At 38.7% G+C, this 21278-nt stretch overlaps 1 protein-coding gene across 20 annotated transcripts in view; it reads left to right on the plus strand.

Moving 5' to 3' along the window:
• The window catches only part of LOC144501393 (general transcription factor II-I-like), a 148157-nt gene that overhangs the window by 119382 nt on the left and 7497 nt on the right, over positions 1-21278 (plus strand). For all 20 annotated transcript variants that reach the window (XM_078225092.1, XM_078225100.1, XM_078225096.1 and 17 more), the window contains 10 exons: positions 2014-2085; positions 2174-2357; positions 6163-6221; positions 6710-6784; positions 7047-7127; positions 8464-8562; positions 11626-11691; positions 13984-14167; positions 16099-16148; positions 18800-18895. In XM_078225092.1, coding sequence (XP_078081218.1) covers positions 2014-2085; positions 2174-2357; positions 6163-6221; positions 6710-6784; positions 7047-7127; positions 8464-8562; positions 11626-11691; positions 13984-14167; positions 16099-16148; positions 18800-18895 — 966 coding nt within the window. The remainder of the gene's footprint in view (positions 1-2013; positions 2086-2173; positions 2358-6162; positions 6222-6709; positions 6785-7046; positions 7128-8463; positions 8563-11625; positions 11692-13983; positions 14168-16098; positions 16149-18799; positions 18896-21278) is intronic.

A 21278-nucleotide genomic window follows, 5' to 3' on the forward strand; every position in this document is an offset into this window, starting at 1 on the left:
CAGTTCTACCTTTCTCTGCAATGTGTTGGATCTGATCGCTAGATTTGCCTTTGCAAGTCATCTGTAGTCTTTCCGTTGGGTTTATTAATCATCCTCAGTCCTTCTCTTCTGACTTAACTTTAACATTATGCTGTATTGTCGATTTATTATAAATGTTGAATTTCTTCCTTATTACTCTAACTGATCTGGATTTTCTCAATTTTTTTTGAGTGCCGAATTTAACATTTATACTAGAACCACTTATCAAGGTTAAAATGTTTGATGTCAAAAATCTGACTCTTTAATACTTTACTGCTAATGGAGCTTATACTTGGTGTGTCTAGCATCTTATTGTCGATAATTAATTAAATCAAAAATAATACTTAGGATTTTTTTAAAAATTTACTCCGTCTTTCCAGGGTTAATAGCCAGGCCTCGCCAGCAAAATATTTGTTGGCAGCAATGGATTCCTACAGTGTGGGAATGAATTATCCTTTGCTTGTTGAAAAATGCAGTTAAAATAAATTTGAGTCCAGACAAAAGCAATAATGAGAGAAAAATGTGGTCAGCCGGCCGTTACCAACTGATGACCAGTGCTCTGTTTATAAATCATCTAATATACCAATGCAAGTCAAAATTATTCTGGAATGAGTGTAATGTGTAAATTACTTTTTTGCTCCAAGAGCATGTAAGTGGTCTGGCTGGGTAAAATCTGTCTGATCTTGCAAATAGAGCCACAATCCTGAACTGAGCCAACCAGCGTCGTCTTACTGAGTTATATGAACAATCTACAATGATTGTATGTTGTTTTGAACCTGGAGCAAGAAATTTGGGTAGATCCAAAGGCTTTCAATAGTCATTTAAATTCCAGTAATTTATAAAACATTTTGGTTCATGAACACTTTCTTTCCTTGCTTTTGCTTAGTCTTTAGACCATAATCGTTCAGCTTTTTTAAGGAGTCAGACTTGAGTGGATCACCATTTGTTTTCCTTATGACATTTTCTTTGAACTCAACAACCTTTAAGTGGAAAGGTTATCTTAATACTTGAGTCAAAGTAGCCATATGGAAAACTTTGAACGGAACAGTTCGCTTTAATTTTAATAAGTAATATGGTTCATTTAATACAATGATAAATTGATAGTCCCCAGCAATACCTGAAAGACGAGAAGTTTGCATGTATATAAAATATCATTGAAATGAAGTGCAACTGCATCAGCTTCTTATTTGTAAGAAGGAACAAAGTTTAGTTGTAACTCAAATAACAGACTCTCCAGGTATGTATCAAAAATCTATCGTATATACTTTGCAGATAATCGTGGAGTTCACGATCTTAGAATCCAGATCAACATGCACTAAATATAATAAATTACAGGACATAATCACAAAGAATAGCTAAATTGGGCCATGTTAAATATTCATGAAGTATTGAGACAGACTGATATTACTTAACTTGAAATATTATGCCTTAGAGGCTTTGTTCGATACATACAGAAAATGTTTAGATAATTGATTTTGTTTCTGCTGTGCATGGTAAAATTCATGTACCATGTGGTGCGTCACTCCTTGAGCTTTGTCACATTGATAGTAGTTACAGAAATTTTCTGAGAAGTATCGGACAGAGTCCACCAGTTGCAAGTCATAGCTCGTGTTAATAAAAGTAGATGTTTATTACTTAAAAATAGTTTACTTACCTATTAGCACTAACAATGAGCGTCTATAGTGTATTTAATAGTTCTGAGTCTGATTATTTTTAAATAGTAAAGTGCGCCCTGTGGTCTAATACTGCTAAAGATTTGCTCATGCCACTTTGTGAAATGCTCAGTAGTATAACTGTAGTTGTTACATTTCATTTAATGACCATCATTCATTGTGTTATTTGCTGTATTGAATATAGATCCAAAGATGTTTGTGTCTTATAGATATTGTCACATTTACTGTATTTATGTATTTGTAGATTTTAAGTTGAATTTTAATAAGTAGTTGGAAGTATTTGTGGGGAAGAAAATTAATGCACCATGTTAAATTATTTCAGGGAAAGAAGATTGGAATATCAGAATTACTAAACTAAGAAAACAGGTTGAGGAGATATTTAACACAAAGTTTGGTAAGTTGTCGTCTCTTTTTTTTGTAATGCTGATTTTTGAAATTAAGATGGAAAAGCTCTTTGGCATAATTGTTACTTTTGTCTGCAGCTGAAGCTCTGAACCTTCCAGAACCAGTGAAGGTTCCATATCCATTATTTGAGTCCAACCCACAGCATCTCTATGTGGAAGGGTTGCCAGATGGAATTCCTTTCAGAAGCCCCACGTGGTTTGGAATACCAAGATTGGAAAGGATCATTCGAGGGAGTGCAAAAGTTAAATTTTTTGTGAAAAAGTAAGGCCCTCTTTTGGTTTAGTATGATTTTTTTTGTCTGATGTCATATAACTAGAGCAGTAGGGAGAACGAGAGAGCTTTAATCTAAATAATGAGGGGGGTGGGGTGGAGGTGGAGGATATGGTTAATTCAAGAGAAAGGACATAGCAAAAAACAGAATAGTGACATGGGTCATTATAACCAAAGTGTGGTAGAAGAGGACAGAGCATATAAACTGAAGAATTCACAAGTAAGACCAGAGTTTATAAGAATGGTAAAGTCACTGAATTAAAGGATCTGTATCTGATCAGAACAGATGGGATTAATGAATAGAACAAATGAAAATAAACATGTATGACCTGACAACCATTTTGGATACGTGGTTGCATGCGAACTAAGGCCGGGACATAAATGTTCAAGCCTGTTTGACATTGCCAAAGTCAAGAAGCCAGGAAAATGTGGTGGGCAAGCTCTGTTAATTAAGGACGATAGATAGTACAGAGATTACTTTAGTTCAGAAGAGCAGGGTGTAGGTAGGATCAATTTGGTTAGAGATGAGAAATAGCAAAGGTAGGAAGTCACTTGTAGGAGTAGTTTGTATAGGCTTACTTACAGTAGCCATACTGTAGAATAGAGTACACAGGAGGAAATGGGGGCTTGTAAGAAAGGAACTGCAATAATCCATAGGTGGTATTAATCTTCATATAGATTAGCTGATCAAATTGGCAAAGGTAGCCTGGAAGATTAATTCATAAGAGTCTATTTGGGACAATTTCTCAGAGCAAGTACGTTAAGGTGCCAACTAGGTAGCAGGCTATTATAGATTGGAGAAATCAGATTGGTAGAAGAAGCCAGGAAATTGAGTTCATAGCGTATTTGGGACTATTTCTTAAATCAGTACATTTTAGTGTCAGCCAGATAGCAGGCTGTTTTCGACTTGGTACCATGCAATGAAACAAGATTAATTAATGACCTCTAAGGAACCTCTAGGCAACAGTGATCATAGCATGATAGAATTTTACATTTAGTTTGAAGGTGAGAAGCATGGGTCTAAGATGAGTGTCTTACTCTTGTAATTGTCTTCAAGTTTATGAGGACAAAGTTGGTTAATGTGAACTGGGAAAATAGGTTGGAGAGTAGATGAGCACTGGCAGATGTTTAAGGAGATATTTCATAACTCACAGCAGAAATATATTCCATTGAGAAAGAGAGATTCAGAAAAGGATGTACAATCCCAGACTAATTAAGGAAGTTGGAGAGTTCCAGTTAGGGGGAAAAAAAGCATACAAAGCATCTGGTGATGGGTCAGAAAATGGAAACCTTTAGATATAGCAAAGAATGACACAAAAGGAAGAGATCAGAGAAAGCTAGCTCAAGGTATAAAAATCGTTTTTACCAGTAAAAACAGAAAATGCTGGAAAATCTCAGGTGATCTGAAGAAATCATATTGGATTTAAAATGTTAGCTCTGTTCCTTTCTCCACAGATGCTGCCAGATCTGCTGAGATTTTCCAGTGTTTTCTGTTTTTATCTCCGCTTTCCAGCATCCTAAGTATTTTGCTTTTGTTTTACAGCTTCTACTAATATTTTAAAAAGGGAAAAGCATAGCTAAAATAAGCATTAGTTCCTTAGAGAGTGTGACTAGGAATTAATAATGGGGAAACAAGGATGGAAACATTGAAAATATTTTGTTTCCCTTCACGGTAGAAGGCACAAACAAGAAACTTGAAAATCAACAGGTAAAAGGGAGAGAGGAACTTGAAACAATCACTGGGAAAACTGCTAGAATTAAAAGCTAGCAAGTTCCTTGGACCTGATGGCTCACTGGCTTACGTCCTAGAGTCCTTCAAAAATGGCCACAGATGATGGATGCATTAGTTGTGATCTCCAAAATTCCCTAGATTCTGGAAAGGTTCCAGTGGACTGGAAAATCACTAATATAACACCTTTATTCAAGGTGGGAGACAGAAAGTAGGAAATGATAGGCGACCTAACTTCTGTTACAGGGAAAAGGCTTGAATCCATTATTGAGGTAGCAGGACATTTAGAAAATCGTGATACAATCAGGCAGAGTGAATATAGTTCTGTGAAAGAGAAATAGGGCAGGATTCTTCAACTGTTCATGCCAGTGGGATTCTCTGATCCCACTACAGTGAACGGAGATTTGGCTGAGCACCAAATTCTCCGTCCTCGCTGGCAGTGGGGTGTAAATGACTGGAGAATTCCAGCCATAGCGATTGACTAATTTGGTTATTTGAGGACGTAACAAGCAAGGTGGACTTTGTAGATGTGGTGCACTTGGATTTCAAAAGTCATTTGATAAGGTGCTATGCCAAAGGTTGCTGCATAAAATAGGGGCTCTTGATATAACATGAATAGAGGATTGGTTAAACAACAGAAAGCAGAGACTGCGCCGAATGGGTCACTTTCAGGTTGGCACCACAGAGATCAGTGGCCTCAACAATTTACAATTTATATCAATTACTTGGATGAAGGGGCTGGTTGTATAGTTGGTAAATTTGCTGATGATGCAAAGATAGTTGTCAAGTAAGTTATCAAGAAGATGTATAGAGCCTACAGATATTTAGATAAATCAAGTGAGTGGGCAAAAATGTGGCAAATGGAATATAATGTGGGGGAAATGTGAATTAGCCCACTTTGGCAGATAGAACAAAAAAGCAATATAATAATTAAATGGAGCGAGACTGAAGAATCCAAGTACATCAATCACAAAACCCTACTGTGCAGTTTCAGCAAGTGATTAGGAAGGTAAATGGAATGTTGGTGTTTATTGTAAGGGGAATGGAATATGAAAGTAGGGACGTGTTGCTACAGCTGTACAGGGCCTTGGACCGCATTTGAATTGCAACGTACAGTTTTGGTCTCCTCACTTAAGAAAAGGTATAATTTCATTAGAAGCAATCCAGAGAAGGTTCACTCATCTGATTCCTGGGAAGAATGGTTTATCCTATGAGGAAAGTTTGAAAAGATTGAGACTATGCTCATTGGTGTTCAGAAGAATGAGATTATCTATTAAAACATTTAAGATCCTGAGGGGACTTGACGGCCAGATGCTTCTCTGGGGTGTGGGTGTGGAGTCCAGAATCAAGAGAGACTATTGAAAAAATGTGGGGTCTCCCATTTAAGACTGATATGAGAATTTTTTCTGAGCATTGTTTCCTGTACAATTCTCTTTCACAGAGATCAGTGGAGGCTGAGTCATTGAACATTAGATTTATTATTGATAAAGGAGTCAAGGGTTTTGGGAAACAGACAGACAGGAAAGTGGAGTTAAGGCCATAGTCCAATCAGCCATAATCTTGGGGAATGGTCAAACAGGCTGGGAGGGCAAATGCTTCCTCCTAATTCTTGTGTCTTACTATTCTGAAAAGTAGGTTTAGTTGTTTTCTTATGTTAAAGGCACTATATAAATACAGATAGTTATACAGGGGCGGCACAGTGGTTAGCACTGCTGCCTCACAGCACGAGGGACCTAGGTTCAATTCCTGGCTTGGGTCATTGCCTGTGTGGAGTTTACATGTTCTCCCCGTGTCTCCGTGAGTTTCCTCCGGGTGCTCCGGTTTCCTCCCACAGTCTGAAAGACGTGCTGGTTAGGTGCATTGATCCGAACAGGCGCCGGAGTGTGGCGACTACAGGAATTTCACAGCACTTCATTGCAGTGTTAAATTGTTAAATTAAATTAATTGTTAAATTAAAGTGTTAAATCTTCATTGTTAGCCTTACCTGTGACTAATAAATAAACTTTAAAAACTTTTTGATATATTTTTGAAACTAATTGTAATGTTGGTTATATGCTGATCCACTAGGCCAGAATTAGTAGAGCCTCACCTCCCTGATAGATGGAAAAAAGGAAAACGCACTGATGGTAAGAATCTCAAAATCTTTTTTATATTAAAACCTCCAGAACTACAAGTCAGGAAAATTATTCCTTCGCTTTCGTAGATCGTATGGAAATTAAGTGGATGAAGAATTTCTATATTTTGCAGAGGACAATTTATCATGTTGCTCAGTATAGAATTTTAATGTAATCTACCATAGATTTTCTTCTCATTTTACTGTTGACTACTGACTTTTTTAAACCATTGCTATGACAGTAGACCAGTATTGGGGTTAATCTATATCTTATAATAGAAAAAAACAATTTTGCAGTGAGGATGTGGAATTGCGATATGGTTGGAAAAAAGTTTAATTGAAGAAATGTTTTACTAGGTATCATTTTCCTGTATATAATATATACTTACCTCCTTGCGGTTTGAGGTGTTGTATTAATCTTAAATTCTAACAGCATGTTATGTGCTGTGGATTTGTTTCACTTGAAATTGAATTTAGATTATCCAAATTCATTTAACTTAGGAACGCCACCCAGCAACAGAGGGAGGAGGCGTGTATCCCGCCCACCTGAGCCAAATGTAACACGAACTCTTAAAGGTGAATGAATCATACTCCTAACGTCCTTGAATTAATTTTGTGGCATTTGGGATTGGACCATTAGTAATTTATGTTCAAAACTCATTCTTTTATTTTTTTAAATTGTTCTTTATATACACACACATTCAAATACAGTTAACATACTCAGGTAATTGAGAAGTGCAGCATTTAGCTCTAAAAGGGAATAGTATAGTAGGGAGTATATTGCAAGTGTTCAAATATTTCCTGAATATAATAACGAGTGCCGGTTTCTGTTTATTAGACTCCAGCAGTCCTGCACTAGAAAAAGTTCCACAAGTACCAACGACTCCAAGCAGCCCAGAGATAGAAGTTACCATTGAAGGTATTTTATGTTTCTACAATGTGGAACTTTTATTCCTTCTGGTTTTATCATTGATTGGGTTTTCCAGGTTTGGTCTTCAAAGGCACTCATCTTTTTTTGTTGGAAGTTTTTAAAGATGCTGGCCTCAAGTTTGGTTTGCTAATTCATAATAGCCGTGGCTCGCAAGCACCAGGAGCCCTACTGGTTGTCTTAGTTGGTATGTTGCATGGATAAACTGTTGGTTAAGCTGTAACAGCAGCCTTCTACGCATTTGGCGGAATTTTACAAGAATGACTCTAAGTGTCCAGGTAGCATAAAAATGGGAGAGTTGCAGATCCGTTTTTTGGGTGAGTCTTCACTCCCAATCTTATGGACTTAGACATTGAAAATATGTGCTACTCTTTTTCTAGCTGCTGCAGGCAGTGGACAGGGCTTAATTCACAATCCAGCCTGCAGAGGGAGCTATTGCCCACGTGCAGATTCTGACCACTGCTGATCGCATCTGCAGAATGGCAGCAGGCACCCCTCCCTCACCCACTGATCGCATCTGCAGAGTGGCAGTGAGCCCCCCCCCCCCGTCCCCCACCGATTGCATCTGCGGAGTGGCAGCAGGGCCTCCCTCCCTCCTCAATCGGGCTTTCCCCTGACACTGCCCCGGTAAGCAAGGTGCCCGGTGAGCATTATCGAGGTGCCAGGCTAACATTGCCCAAGGGGCACACCCCCCCCCCCCCCTGCTCTCGGTCTCCCTGTGGGGGCCTCAATGGCTTCCGGTTCCACCAGCGAGGCCAACACGACTGTTCCCCGTTCATGGGAAACAGGTGTTTTCCTCGCCAGAGAGAATCTCTCTCGGCAAGGCCATAAAGACAAGCGTCCCCGGACAATTCAGCCAGGCTCACTAATGCCATTTAGAGGCTGACCTCGCCAGAAATCCGGGTCTTGTAAGAGCTGAGAAATCGGGCGTGACCCTGATTTCTCTGTTCTCGCGCGATTTTACCGGATCGCCCCACCCGTTGATGGGCAGGGTGAACTGGTTAAATCCCTGACAGTGTTTCCTAAAACTTTATCTTTCATCTGCCTGCTTATTTGGGTAAGTGAGGTGTGGCCCTAAACACAATATTTTATATAAGAATTGGAAACTTAAGCTTGTTAGATTTTTGCATGTGTCATATACCTGGCTGGCCAACATACAATAGATAAAGTAGCAGTTAAAAAAGAAGAACGTATTGCTGATTTGCAGTACAACTTTAGGAAAGTGATTGACCTATAATTTTTTGAAAACTAATTGTTTTGACAATTGACAATACTTTTGTATTAATTACACAAATAAAACTGAACTCTTGTTTGTTTTTATTGGCAGCTTCTGATGACACACCACCAGTCAAGACAGTTGCAAATATCACACAAGCAAATGATTCAAATGCTACATTCAAACAAAGAGGCAGGGAATTCTCTTTTGGTAAGAAACGCCATTAAGCCAATTGAATATCTTTCAAAAACTTTGGAGTCAGGATATATAGTTGTAATTGTGGATTATTGCGAAACCTGTTACAGTTTTGAATAGTAGACTGTGGTAATGGGAACATTTAAAAATAAGTTCTATTCTTGAACAGTGACATAATCTGCCTATTTGGGACTGTGAAAAAGATGCTGCCCCGCTTTTCCCCCACAGAATGAACATCCTACAATATAATTTTTTTATTTAAGTGTATAATGGGGAGCTTTGGAAAAGTTTGGCAGTTTCTTATATTTTGTTATGGTCTAGCAGATGGTTATTGCTGGACATACCAAATCTCAGAGAAACCTGGCAAATGTATCTCAATTCTTCCTTTTGTATTTTTACCACGAGAAAAAATGTATACTGAATCCAGTAACACTTTTGGGGGCATTTTAAATATTAGAATAAAACATCTATTAACAAAACGTAACACACAAGATTACATTTACACAGTTAAAATTAGTCTTAAAATATTCCCCCCAAAAAACTTAGACTCTCAAATAAACACCTTTTTAGGCAATAATCCCTTATGTTTAACTATAGAAATTTCAGTAATATTGCTCTAACACAAAGATACTATCGTTTTAGAGAGGTATACCAAATGATATCTCACTCCTCGCTTCCACTCTGCAGTGGAACTTCAAACATCAGACACCAGGCAGATTTTGCAGCTCTTACACCTTTATGGCTTTACTGGGTAGCTGATTTAAAACTGCTTTCTGAAAAGAACAGTCACTTCTCTGGCTTGCCTGCAAAGCTGCTTCAGCTCTTTATCCAACACACGAGCAAGACCCCAGAAAGTCTCACATGGCCGCTCCTACGAACTGCTCTCAATATATTACCTTAAATACCTTTTTCTCTTTCATCTTTTGATTCCATTGTCCTGAGCTCCTCTTGAACTTGAATATAAATATCTTTCACATTCTCCCTATTGCTCTCACTTTCAGGTCAAATAAAATTTATTAATCGTTCCATATTTAGTTATAGAACCGTTGCAAGTTATATAAGTTTTTATACTTTGCATTGAAAGTTAACAACTGAAAATAACGAGCCCGTCTATATCTCCTGATGCAAATTTCTACCAACTGCTTGTTTACTTGTAAAACAAAATTCACCGTGACCCTATTTACCTCAAATGTATGTCTTTAATATCTATACCCCTTTGATGACCTAAACCCTGCAGCCAAACTGTCTTCAGTTTAATTAAATTAGTTTTACATAAACCCCAAAAATCTTAAATATAATACCATCTTTCGTCACAATAGACCAAAATGCTTGACAGTCTGTTTTTGTATTCCAGAACTATTACAGTTGTTATAATATGTGACTAATTTTGAGTCATTACTGCATCTGTTTAAAGAGCTTTTAAACTTTACAAGCCTAGTGGCTATTTCATTGGAAGTTGCTGTTTTCTGTTGGACATTTTTCCAACACATAAATTATGATTACAGAATTATCTTCACAAAATCACAAAATTGTTACAATGCAGAGGAGGCCATTTGGCCCATTGTGTCTGCACCGGCTCACCATATGAGCAATTCACCTAGTGCTATTTCCCTACCTTCTATCGGTAACACTGTACATTTTCCTTTTCTGAAATCGGTCCAGTTCCTTTTTGAATGCTTTAGGAAGCGATTTAGGGAGGCAATTGGAGAGCTTGGACCCTATGCAGCTGAAGGGATGAACACCAATGGTTAAGTAATTTTAAAATCAGGAATGTGCAAAAGACCAGAATTGTGGAGGAACGTAGAAGTATTGGAGGATTGTGGTGCTGAGAAAGATGACAGATAGGGAGGGGGTGAGGCCGTGGAGGAATTTTAAAACCAGCATGAGAATTTTAATATTGAGCTGCTGGCAGTCTGGAAGACAATGCAAGTTATCAAGCGTAGGAACAGTGAGTGAATAGGACTTGCTGCAAGTTGGAATGCAGGCAGCAAAGTTTTTAAGGAACTCGAGTTTTGTCGAGTGGAAAATGGGTGGCTGTCTAGTTGAACTTTGAGGTAGTAAAGTCTAGAAAGAATATGGTAGGAGAGTGTTGGAATAGTCACAAGTTGGGAAGAAGCTTGAGTGGAGAATAAATACTGGTATGGAATGGTTGGGCCACTGTTCATTCTGTGTAAATTTGAAGGTGCCAAATGGATGGATGATAGCTTCAGTAGCAGATGAACTGAGGCAGAGAGATGCCATGTTGCACCATGTCCTATCTGAACTCTGAAGTAAATTTGGATCCAGTTTATCTAAAATTTGTTGCAATATTTTAAAAAAATTAATCTGTGTTGCTCCACTGAGTTTGTGTATTGCTGTGTCTAATTGACAATTGATAGTTATTGTATTGTAAATGAAAGTGCTAGCTAGATATGTCTCAACTGTATAAGCAGTTAATACCATCCTCCAAACTAGCTGTCTCTCAAACTAATGGAGAGGATTTTCATTTTAAGCTTTCTTTGTGAGATGCTTAAGGTGATTTTTGGATTTTCCTTCAGTTACTTCCATCAACATTTTTTCCTCATTTCAAGCTTGCTGCTTTCTGATCCCTCTTGTGAAACATATTGCTATATACATTACAGTATATACATTGAATCGCTTGTGTTTCAAGTACTACCACTCCACTAAAATGATAGCTCCAATTTACATGCCTTTGTTGTGAAAAAGCATGACATTTCTTGGCATTATAGGGGTCATTAAATAGGCAACTGTGGTTACAATTGTGGGGAACATTCCCCATTGCTTATTGCATAGGCTAATTTCAAAGCAGCCCTAGGATCATTCTAGAGCCACGCAAGCCTCCATATTGATAAACAAGTGATACTTCTGAAGGAATAAAAGAGGTTCACCTTGAATTTCTTTGATTTAAAATTGCGCCCTACAAACTTTTTCCAATAATTGGAAAGCATTTAGTGTTGAAGTGCAATTCTAGAAAAACTTAGTGATTCGATGTTCAATTATCTTTGAAATTTATATGTATGCATACATGTGTAAATGTATTATTGTAGAATCCAACATATAGTGATTTTGTTATTACAGAACAATGGAATGCCAAAATTACTGAGTTGAAACAACAAGTGGAGACACTATTCAATGAAAAATGTAGTAAGTATTTGTTTTACTGGAAAGAAACTGTACACTTTAGAAAATGAGATGTCTTATGTAAATGTTTAGCCATCAATATTAATTTTCCAAGATTACTTGGTGTTGTTGGAAATTGTATAGCTTCTAATTGATGCATTTCAATTGTGTAATATTTTAGTGGCATCTTTACTTTCCTGGTAATATTTTTGTTAATTGAAACATCTTGTGGAATATATGAGTAGAACATAATGCTCATTTTGCACCGTACATTGGTATAGTAGATTACCAAAAAAGAGTGAGCTTGTGGCATGCAGGCGAGGAGAGGATTCTTGCCTATATCTTGCGTTAGGTTTCTTTTTTTCCAGTTGAAATAATGGTGTGCTCCATGTTAGGTTCAAGAATTCACGACACCTCGTAGGTCAATCGTAAGAGTTTATTAGGAATTCATTCAAGATGTACACCAGCTTTTCAATTTCGCTCATCATCTCTCTTACTGCAAGATATCTCCAGTCTCTCTCTGCCTTTCTATCGTTCTTACAATCAAGATGTTAACAATCTTCTCCCGTCTCCTTCTATTGTTTTCTCCTATTTCCTATGTTTGTTCAGGGGGGCTTGTATAATATTCCCACCAGCATTTTCTGACTCTTGCTAGCTGAACGTACTGATTCTAGTTCCTGATCTTCTGAACTAAGCTCTTGTCTCTATTGCCCTATGTCATCCTTGACTTTCAGCCTAACCCTTCCTTTTTCATTGTGTTTGTCTTTTCGAAATATGGTGTACCCTGGATTATTTAAAGGTCACCTTTTATATCCCTGTAATGGCGATTAGATCGAAACCATTTATTTCAACTTATTCCACTCATTCATATATATATGATACTGCGGATGCTTCGCGCATTTAGATAAGAGAACCTTTAAATTTTTTTTACTACTGTCCTCTGCGTGGATTTTACTCGCTGACAAGTATTACTGTTGGATTCTGTCCCTTCCTGTCCCACTCTCCTTTTATTCACATTACCACGCCTTGACTTTTCTCTTTGGATTTCTAATTCCCCCTTTGTTAAACCCAAATCCTTTTGCATTTGTTCTTGAGATACGAGTGCCGCTGACAAAGTTAGCATTTGTTGCTTATCCCCAATTGCCCTTAAACTGAGTGGCTTGCTAGGCTTTTTCAGAGGGCAGTTAAGAGCCAACCACATTTCTGTGTCTAGACAGCAAATTTCCTCCACTGAAAGACTCCAGTGAATCAGATGGATTTTTACAACTTATTGTTAATTATGAAATAGCATTTTATTCCAGATTTACTAATAGGATTTAACTCCTATTCCTCCTAGATTATGTGTCCAGTAACATTACCACTATTCTATCCTTTCCCCAAAGGTGTGATGTGAGCAGTGTTTTGATTTTTGCTTTTCCTTCGTCTCTGGCTGCCCTTATCCCTAGCAGCCTTGCAGGTGGCCAAGCCTGATTAGTAGTCAGGTTTTGGGGTTAGATCAAACATCTCTCCCTCTTGGCTTTTGTTTCTGTCTACATAACCCACTTCAGTTATTTTTGTTGCTATGCCCAGTGCCAGGATGTTCCAGCACATTAATATGGTCTTGACCTTTGGTAGAAGCACCTCCCTAATTCAAAGCAGGGTGGACTGCATGCTTCAGATCCTGTTTGGCTGTAACTATGAACCAGCTGCTCACATGGCTGAAGTGTATGATGTTATCCAGCCCAAAAATTGAATCTGGTTAGTTACTCTGGATCATGAATCCAATTGGTCAAATCTTTATCTAGATCTGTACATGAATGTTTGTATCTACATAACCCGATATCAGATTCACTTGGCTGATGTCACTTAGCAGTAAGCGCACAAGATTTAATTGAAGAGCATTGTCACTATTGATGAGTGACCCTTTGATGTAGTCGCTAAAACGACAGACTGCAGTTGATATCCTGGACCTGAAGAATGTGATTTTTGCCATGATGTGTAACTAAGGAACTGAAGTCATGGCTGCTGATGCCCTTTGATAGACAGGACCTCAACAATAAGTGAACCAAGGAACTGCAGGGTGTTTCAGATACTCAAACACCTACTACGAAACAAAAGGTTAATGCATCAGATAATCATGTCTGCAGGTCACAGCAGTGCCCAACAGCTATTATGTAACTTTAGTTTGTATTTCCATAACGGTATCATGGTCCACAACAAATATCAATTTTGATGGTGGTTATTCATCATTTCATGATTTAATTATTTAGCTACTTCCACCTGCTTGCATGCAAAGAATTTCAGGGGTCATTTTGTAAGCTTGCTAATTTATTGCAGGTGAAGCATTAGGAACTTCAGAGCCAGTGAGAGTACCTTATGCATTGTTCGAATCTCATCCGGATGATTTCTACATTGAAGGCTTGCCTGATGGTGTGCCTTTCAGGAGGCCGTCAACCTTTGGAATTCCTAGATTGGAAAAGATTCTCCGAGCAAAAGCCAAGATCAAATTTGTAATTAAAAAGTAAGCATGCTTTTACCATTATCCAGGATAAATTGAAATTAAACATACTTCGTAATGTAGATTAATGTGTGGATTATACTGGTATAATACAATGGAATAGAAATATAGGCCAGAATTCTCTGGTCATTCACAACCCGGCACTGCTGCCAGCGAGAACAGAGAATTTGGCACTCAGCCAAATCTTCATTCACTGCGGTGGGACCAGAGAAACCCGCTGGTGTGAATGCCGCCCACTATAACTACAGCAGCTAAATATAAGACACATTATTGTTTCCTCACTAAACATAATGAGGCTACTGCTAAGTAATGGCTTAGTGTTGTTCCTAGTTTAACAGCTAGAATATTGGTAAGGTACAGTGTGCTGTGTTAAATCAATATCTCATTATGGACATTGAAATCGCTTGAGTGGTCTCTTAAGCTTGCATGTGTCTGTGTAAAATGAGGCAACACCAATATGTCTATATATATGTGAGGCACTCTGAAATTTTTAGGGAAGGGGAAAACATTAGATCTGATGAGTGACATATGGTTTAGTAATGCAATTCAGCTTATACTGATCTTGAGGCCAAAAGGACTTTTAAAACTTTCATTGATGGGAAATGGACATCTCGGGCTAGGTCAGCATTTATTGCCCATCACTAATTTCCTTTTAGAAGGTGGTGGTGAGCTGCCGCCTTAAATTGCTGCTGTCCATGTGGTGTAGGGACACCCATGATACTGTTTGGAGGGAGTTCTAGGATTTTGACCCAGTAACAGTGCAGAAATGGCAATATATTTCCAAGTCAGGATGGTGGGTAGCTTGGAGGGGAACTTCCAGGTGGTGGCGTTCCCATGTATCTGTTGCCTTTGTCTTTCCAGGTGGTAGTGGTCATTGTTTGGAAGGTGCTGTCTTAAGGAGCTTTGGTGATTTGCTGAAGTACATCTTGTACATTGTTCACACTGCTGCCACTGTGTGGGTGCTGGAGGGAGTGAATGTTTATGGATGGGGTGCCAATCGAGCGGGATGTTTTGTCTAGTATGACACAAATGCTATTTTGGTTAGGTTATTTTCCTCACTGCTGCTTCTAGTCATTAGGTCTCTTCTCTCCTCCCCCCCCCCCCACCCCCAATATTCTGTATTGATATTTTGCTCTTGCTGAAACTTTTCTCCTGTTTCTGAATGATGTGAAACATGTATATTTTATTGTAGCATGAAATTTGCTGATAACATGAGTTTGATCATCTTCAAACTTGAACCAGTTATATGGAAAGCAAATTGGAAGAGGGCAATCCTACATGGTACAACTTGACAGGTTAGGCAAACAATTCAGGAGTATGACTGACGAGTGACAGGCTGATTATAGGTCTGAAGAGACAAAGTTATGAAGGAACACTGACTTTTGCTAGGGGGGCGGGAAAAGAAGTATTTATGTGCCATAAGTATTTAAAATAACGCAAATGCACATTATCTGAATTGGGCAACTAATATGGGAATGGAGGACAAAGTTTAGAGATTCAAATAAAAATATTTTGCCTCTCAGACTTGTGATCATTTCTAATAAAACAAATTTTATTTTGAGATAAATGAGTGACTTACAGGGAAGTTTATTTGGGATAATTGCTTGTTTTTTTAAAAAATTGATGACTGAAAATAGAAATTGAGGGCTATAGAAATAGCATTGTTTGACATTTTTCAGGGGAGACGGGAAAGGAACCTGTCCGTGATTGGTAGGTAGGGAGAAAAGCATGTTGAAATAACCACACAAGAACTCTGGATGGAGCTGGTTTAATATTTTTTAATCTTTTCTTGCTTCAGATTCAATGTTCTAGTCTCCATGCCACCTCATTGTATACAGTATACAACAATTGACATTTCTTGAGAGAAATTCTTGGCTGAAACTGTACTATACTGTTTGACTTTAAAATTGAAGCTTTCTTTACTTCCTCAACAGACCAGATTTGTTTCAGACTGCATTACAGGAAGCTTCAAAGCGCCCTCAGAGTGAGTACTAAAATATTACTCGAGTAATATATAGGCGATAATACCACCAGTAGATACTGGCAACATACTACACAGTCATCATATGACACCAAGCCACAGGTTTTTTTCAACACACCAAACTCTATCTATTGAAAAACAAATCAATATCGACTGTTGTGAAATTTCAGGATATGTAACTGAAGCATCCAGAACTGATGCTTGTTGATCCGTGACCTCTTTATTTTTTTAAATGCAGCCTATCACTGTTTGATTTAAAGCTTGCAGCTAATAAGAGACTGGGGAGACTTATTGGTTAGCCCAGTAGTGAGAAGAGTACCTGGAAGTCCAGATAAGTCCACCAAAAGCCTGTTAACAGGTAACCGGGTTGATGAGGGTAATGCTGTTGATGATGTACATTGACTTTCAAAAGGAATTCGATACAGTGCTACGAAACAGACTTGTGAGAAAAGTTATAGCTCATGGAATAAAGGGTACAGTAGCAAAATATATACCAAGTCGGCCTTGGGTGACTGTCTGTGGAGCTTGCACGTTCTCCCCATATCTGCGTGAGTTTCATTTGGGTGCTCTGGTTTCCTCCCATAGTCCAAAGATGTGCAGGTGAGGTGGATTTGCCATGCTAAAATTGTCCCTTAGTTTCCCAAGATGTGTAGGTTAGGGGGTAAATACGTGGGGTTACAGGAATAAGGCCTGGATGGGATACTCCATCCGAGAGTCAGTGTGGACTCGATGGGCCGAGTGGCCTCCTTCTGCACTGTAGGGATTCTATGAAATAAGTTGGCTGTGTAGTAGAAAACTGAGAGTAATGGTCAATGCATATTTTTCGGGCTGGAGGAAGGTTTGTCCAGGAGTTCCCCAGGGGTCAGTATTTGGACGTGTATTAATGATTTTGACCTTGGTGTGTTTCAAAGTTCATGGGTGACACAAAGTTTAGAAGCATTTTAAACTGTGAGGAGGACAGTGTAGAACTTCAAAAGGACAGACAAGTTGGTGGAGTGGGTAGATAGGTGGCAAATGAAGTTCAGTGTGAGGGGATGCATTTTGGTAGGAAGAACATGGAGAGGCAATATAAAATAAGGGTAAAATTCTCAAGAGGGTGCAGAAGCACAGGGACCTAGGTGTATGTGCATAAATCATTGAAGGTGGCAGGGCAGGTGGAGAGAGCAGTTAGTAAAACATGTAGCATTCTGGGCTTTATTTATAGACAAGCAGAGAATGAGAACAAGGAGGTTGTTCTGCACATATACAAGCCTAGTTAGACTTCAGCTGGAGTATTGTGTACAGTTCTGGGACACTATAGGGAAGAATGTGAACGCATTGCAGATAGATGAGGTTTACAAGAATGGTTCCAGGAGAGGTTGGGACTGTTCTCCATAAGAGAAAGAGATTTGATAGAGATGTTTAAAATCATGAGGGGGCTGGACAGAGTAGATGTGGAGAAACTGTTCCTGTTTGTAAAAGGACTGAGAACAAGAAGGCACAGATTTAGTGATTTTACAAAGGAAGCAAATGTGATGTGAGAAAAAAACTTTTTCACACAGCAAATGACTCTGGTCCAGAATGCACTGCCCTGAAGTGTTGGGGAGGCAGGTTCAAACAAGGCATTCAAGAGGGAATTGTGTAATTATTTGATATAAATAGTATGCAAGAAATTATATGCAAGTGTATGAGGAAAAGACAGGAGAACTGCACAAAGTCATAATGCCCATTTGGACAGCTGATGCAGACACGTTCGGCAGTGTCATTCTATGGTCAATGGATAAAAGTGTCACGATCCTTTCAGAAATTAGAGAACAGAAACGTGGCTCCATCTGTGATGCTCCCAAGATCATCGAAAATGCTGAACAAAATCCTTGTTTTCATTAGAGGGGTTGTGAGTTTTCCATCTACTGTTGCATAGATCTTGGACCAGCATGTTGCATTTAGATTACTTTTCAGGCTTCCAAAGCTTAAACCACCTTAATGGTCACTATCTGTGTTGTTCCTTCATAGTTTGTTTCTTGCCTTACCACAGTGTCACAGTATAACTTTTTTTTTGGTAGAGAAACTTCAATTGCTCTGCAACCCAGTTAGCATGCCTCCAACAGGTGTCTGACTTATATCTGAAAAGCAGCTTCAAAGTGAGTCCCCACAACCATTGGTGTTTTCCCCCTCTTTGGTCCAGATTAACTTTCGGGAATTTGGTATGAATACTATCAATACTTCCCATTAGCTGGGGTAATGTGGCTTTGAGTTTATTTTGTCTTGGCAAAAAGGTTTGCTCAGACTTTTCTATCTGAATAGCACATTCACTGAGGGATTTACAGTGAACATACCTCAAGCTATGACCTGTGGATCAAATAACAATGCAGAATTATGTTCTCTCCAAACCTTGAGGTTACCTCCTTGGGTTTGTTGAAATGCACAGAGTATCTAGTGTTTCAATTAGACTGAATGAGGATTCAATTCATGGTTGCCAGTGCTGCTGGAAATAGAGCTGTAACATTTTCTAGGTATTACCATGACCAGAAAGTATTTTTGATCAACCACTGGTCTTGATGTGCTTTTTAATTGGCCATAGTTCCAGTTGAGTATAGGGTCATTGGAGCATTATCAGTACGAATGCAGTTAATTTTATACACTTCTTCAGTGACCTGTTTCCTTTTTTAAAATAGCAAGGTCGCAAACTTCTTTGGAAGAGAAAACCCCAGAGGTGAAAAAACCAACAACTATTCCTACTACAACAACTACTGCAACTGCTACTGCTGCAGGTAAATTGTAGTAATTCCCTCCCCGTCTCTGCCCTGTATATTGAATTAAATACAGCCAGATTCTTTACTTAGATGCTTTTCTTAAAACTAGTAATATTGACATTTATAATTACTGAATTTACTTGTCCAGAATTGTCAGCACAATTTACAATGCTTGTTGTCAACAGCATTTGCTGCTGGGTATAGCTTAGAGGCTAACCAATGTGGTTTCTTCAATACAAATAGGTCGTCGCTGATGCCTGTTAAGTGTTGACTGAGTTTCCACTGGATACGTTTTATTTACCAGATAGATTAAATTATTAATTTCACTGTGCAGCTGAATCCTTTACTGTAGAAATTTGAGCGAAAGTGTGCAGTCCCAGTAACACAAAGGTTTCCCAAGATCTTTGCGGTGAAGATTTGGACATTAGCTCCTCATTTTGGTAGCACAAGATGATTTTGAAGTTAGCAGTGGGAGAAGTACGCTGATGCATCTCAATACTTACACAATACTGGCTCACTTAACTTGACACGATAAAGCCATATGATCAATAGTACAATGATTTTCTTGTTGTATTTAAAAACTTTCATTCCTTCAAGATAGCCACACAAAGTAACAGAGTGGTTTCAAGATGATTTATTAAACTATAACTAGCTATAGGACCCCGAATGTCCATTCAGAGTGAAAAATTCAGAACTACAAAGGCAATTAAATTCTCAACTTCGATTACAGGTAATTAGCATATACCAATAGATGTATAGGAGTTATCTCTATCTCTATCCATAGTTAAGGTTACATCATGCATACAAAGGGGTATAATGACCAATTAAAACTTGTGCTTGTCATATTGTCAAGAAATGATAGCTTTATCTCTGACCAATGGTATTTCAGCCTTCTTTTCCGTTGTTCTTTGTTCTAATGGGCAGACATGAACTGCAGCTGCACATCATTCGATTAGATAGTCCTTGACCCTTATCTGTAACCCTTACTTTAATCAAAACCTGTCATTTGCACATAGCTTTCCCTATGTGATTGAAGCTTGTGTGATTTTTAAACTTTAGATTTTTAACCCTTTCAATCGAGTGCTGCAGCAAAAACCCATCTAGAGCTTGTTGAGTGAGTGAGAGAAGGGGATTGGGAAGAGGGTTTCCTGAGTGAGTGGGGGTTGAAAGGTTGGGAAGTAGGACTGAGTGATGGGGATCAGTGGTTGGGAAGAAGTGTGGGTGGAGGAAGCAGGCCTGATTACTGTGTCTGTGGCGGAGAGGGACTTCACTGAGTCTTCTGTCACCAGGCAATATGGTGAGATTGGTTGAAACATACATATTCATATGTATCATGTGTTGATCTATACAATGCTGTGGTGGAACGGGAACCGTGGATTAGTGAGCAGATAACTGGCCACTTGATAGCATTGTCAATGACTCTCTTTTTCATCATTTTGGGGATTGAGAACAGACTAATTGGATGCAATTGACCAGATTAGATTTGTCCTGTTTGGTCTGGGCTGGACAAAACTAAGCAATTTTCAGCTAAATACTGGAATGTCTTAGCTCGGGAATTGGCTAATTCCGGAGCACGTCATCAGGATTAAAGCTGGGCCCACAGTCCATGCAATATCCAGCATGCTCAACTGTTTCTTGATATTACACAGTGAATCAAATTGGCTGAATATTGGCATTGTGATGAAGGGGATCTCTGGTGGATCATCCACTCCACCCTCCTGGGAGAAGCAGAAGATGCTTGTCAATGCTTTTGCACTGACCAGCTTTATTTAGCCTGGGGATGTTGACTATATCCTTCACCTCCCTTTAGTTAAATTATCCGTCACCAGTCATGACTGGATGTAGCAGGTCTTTAATATGATCCATTAGTTTGATTTGGTTTATTTTGGCAAATGTATTGGGATACAGTGAAAAGTATTGTTTCTTGTGCTCTATACAGTCAAAACATATCATTCATTGAGTACATAGGGGAGAAGGAAAGGAGAGGATGCAGGATATAGTATTGCAGTTACAGATAGGGTGAGCATAAAAGATGGAATGAGAGGATATGCTGGGGATAGCTAGTCCCACTCCCGTGTCTTTACCCTGGAGTCTTGCAATTTTCTCTTTAGATAATAATCCATTCCTGTTTTGAAAGCTAGGATCAGATATGCCACCTCCAAACTCTCAGGCAGTCCTTTCTTGATCTTAACCATTCACTATGTCAAAAAAAAACATTTTCTCATTTCCTCTGGTTCTTTTGTCTGTCACTTCTGAATTCTCTTGTTTTTGATCCTCAAATGGGAGCAGTTCTTCCTTATTCCCTCTGACTACATCCCTCATCATTTTGAATGCCGCTATTAAATCTCCTTTCAGCCTTCTCTTCTGTAAGGAGAACAGCCCCATCTCCGTTTTCTCCATA

Source organism: Mustelus asterias, chromosome 12 (genome assembly GCF_964213995.1).
Source record: "Mustelus asterias chromosome 12, sMusAst1.hap1.1, whole genome shotgun sequence".
Taxonomy (NCBI): domain Eukaryota; kingdom Metazoa; phylum Chordata; class Chondrichthyes; order Carcharhiniformes; family Triakidae; genus Mustelus; species Mustelus asterias.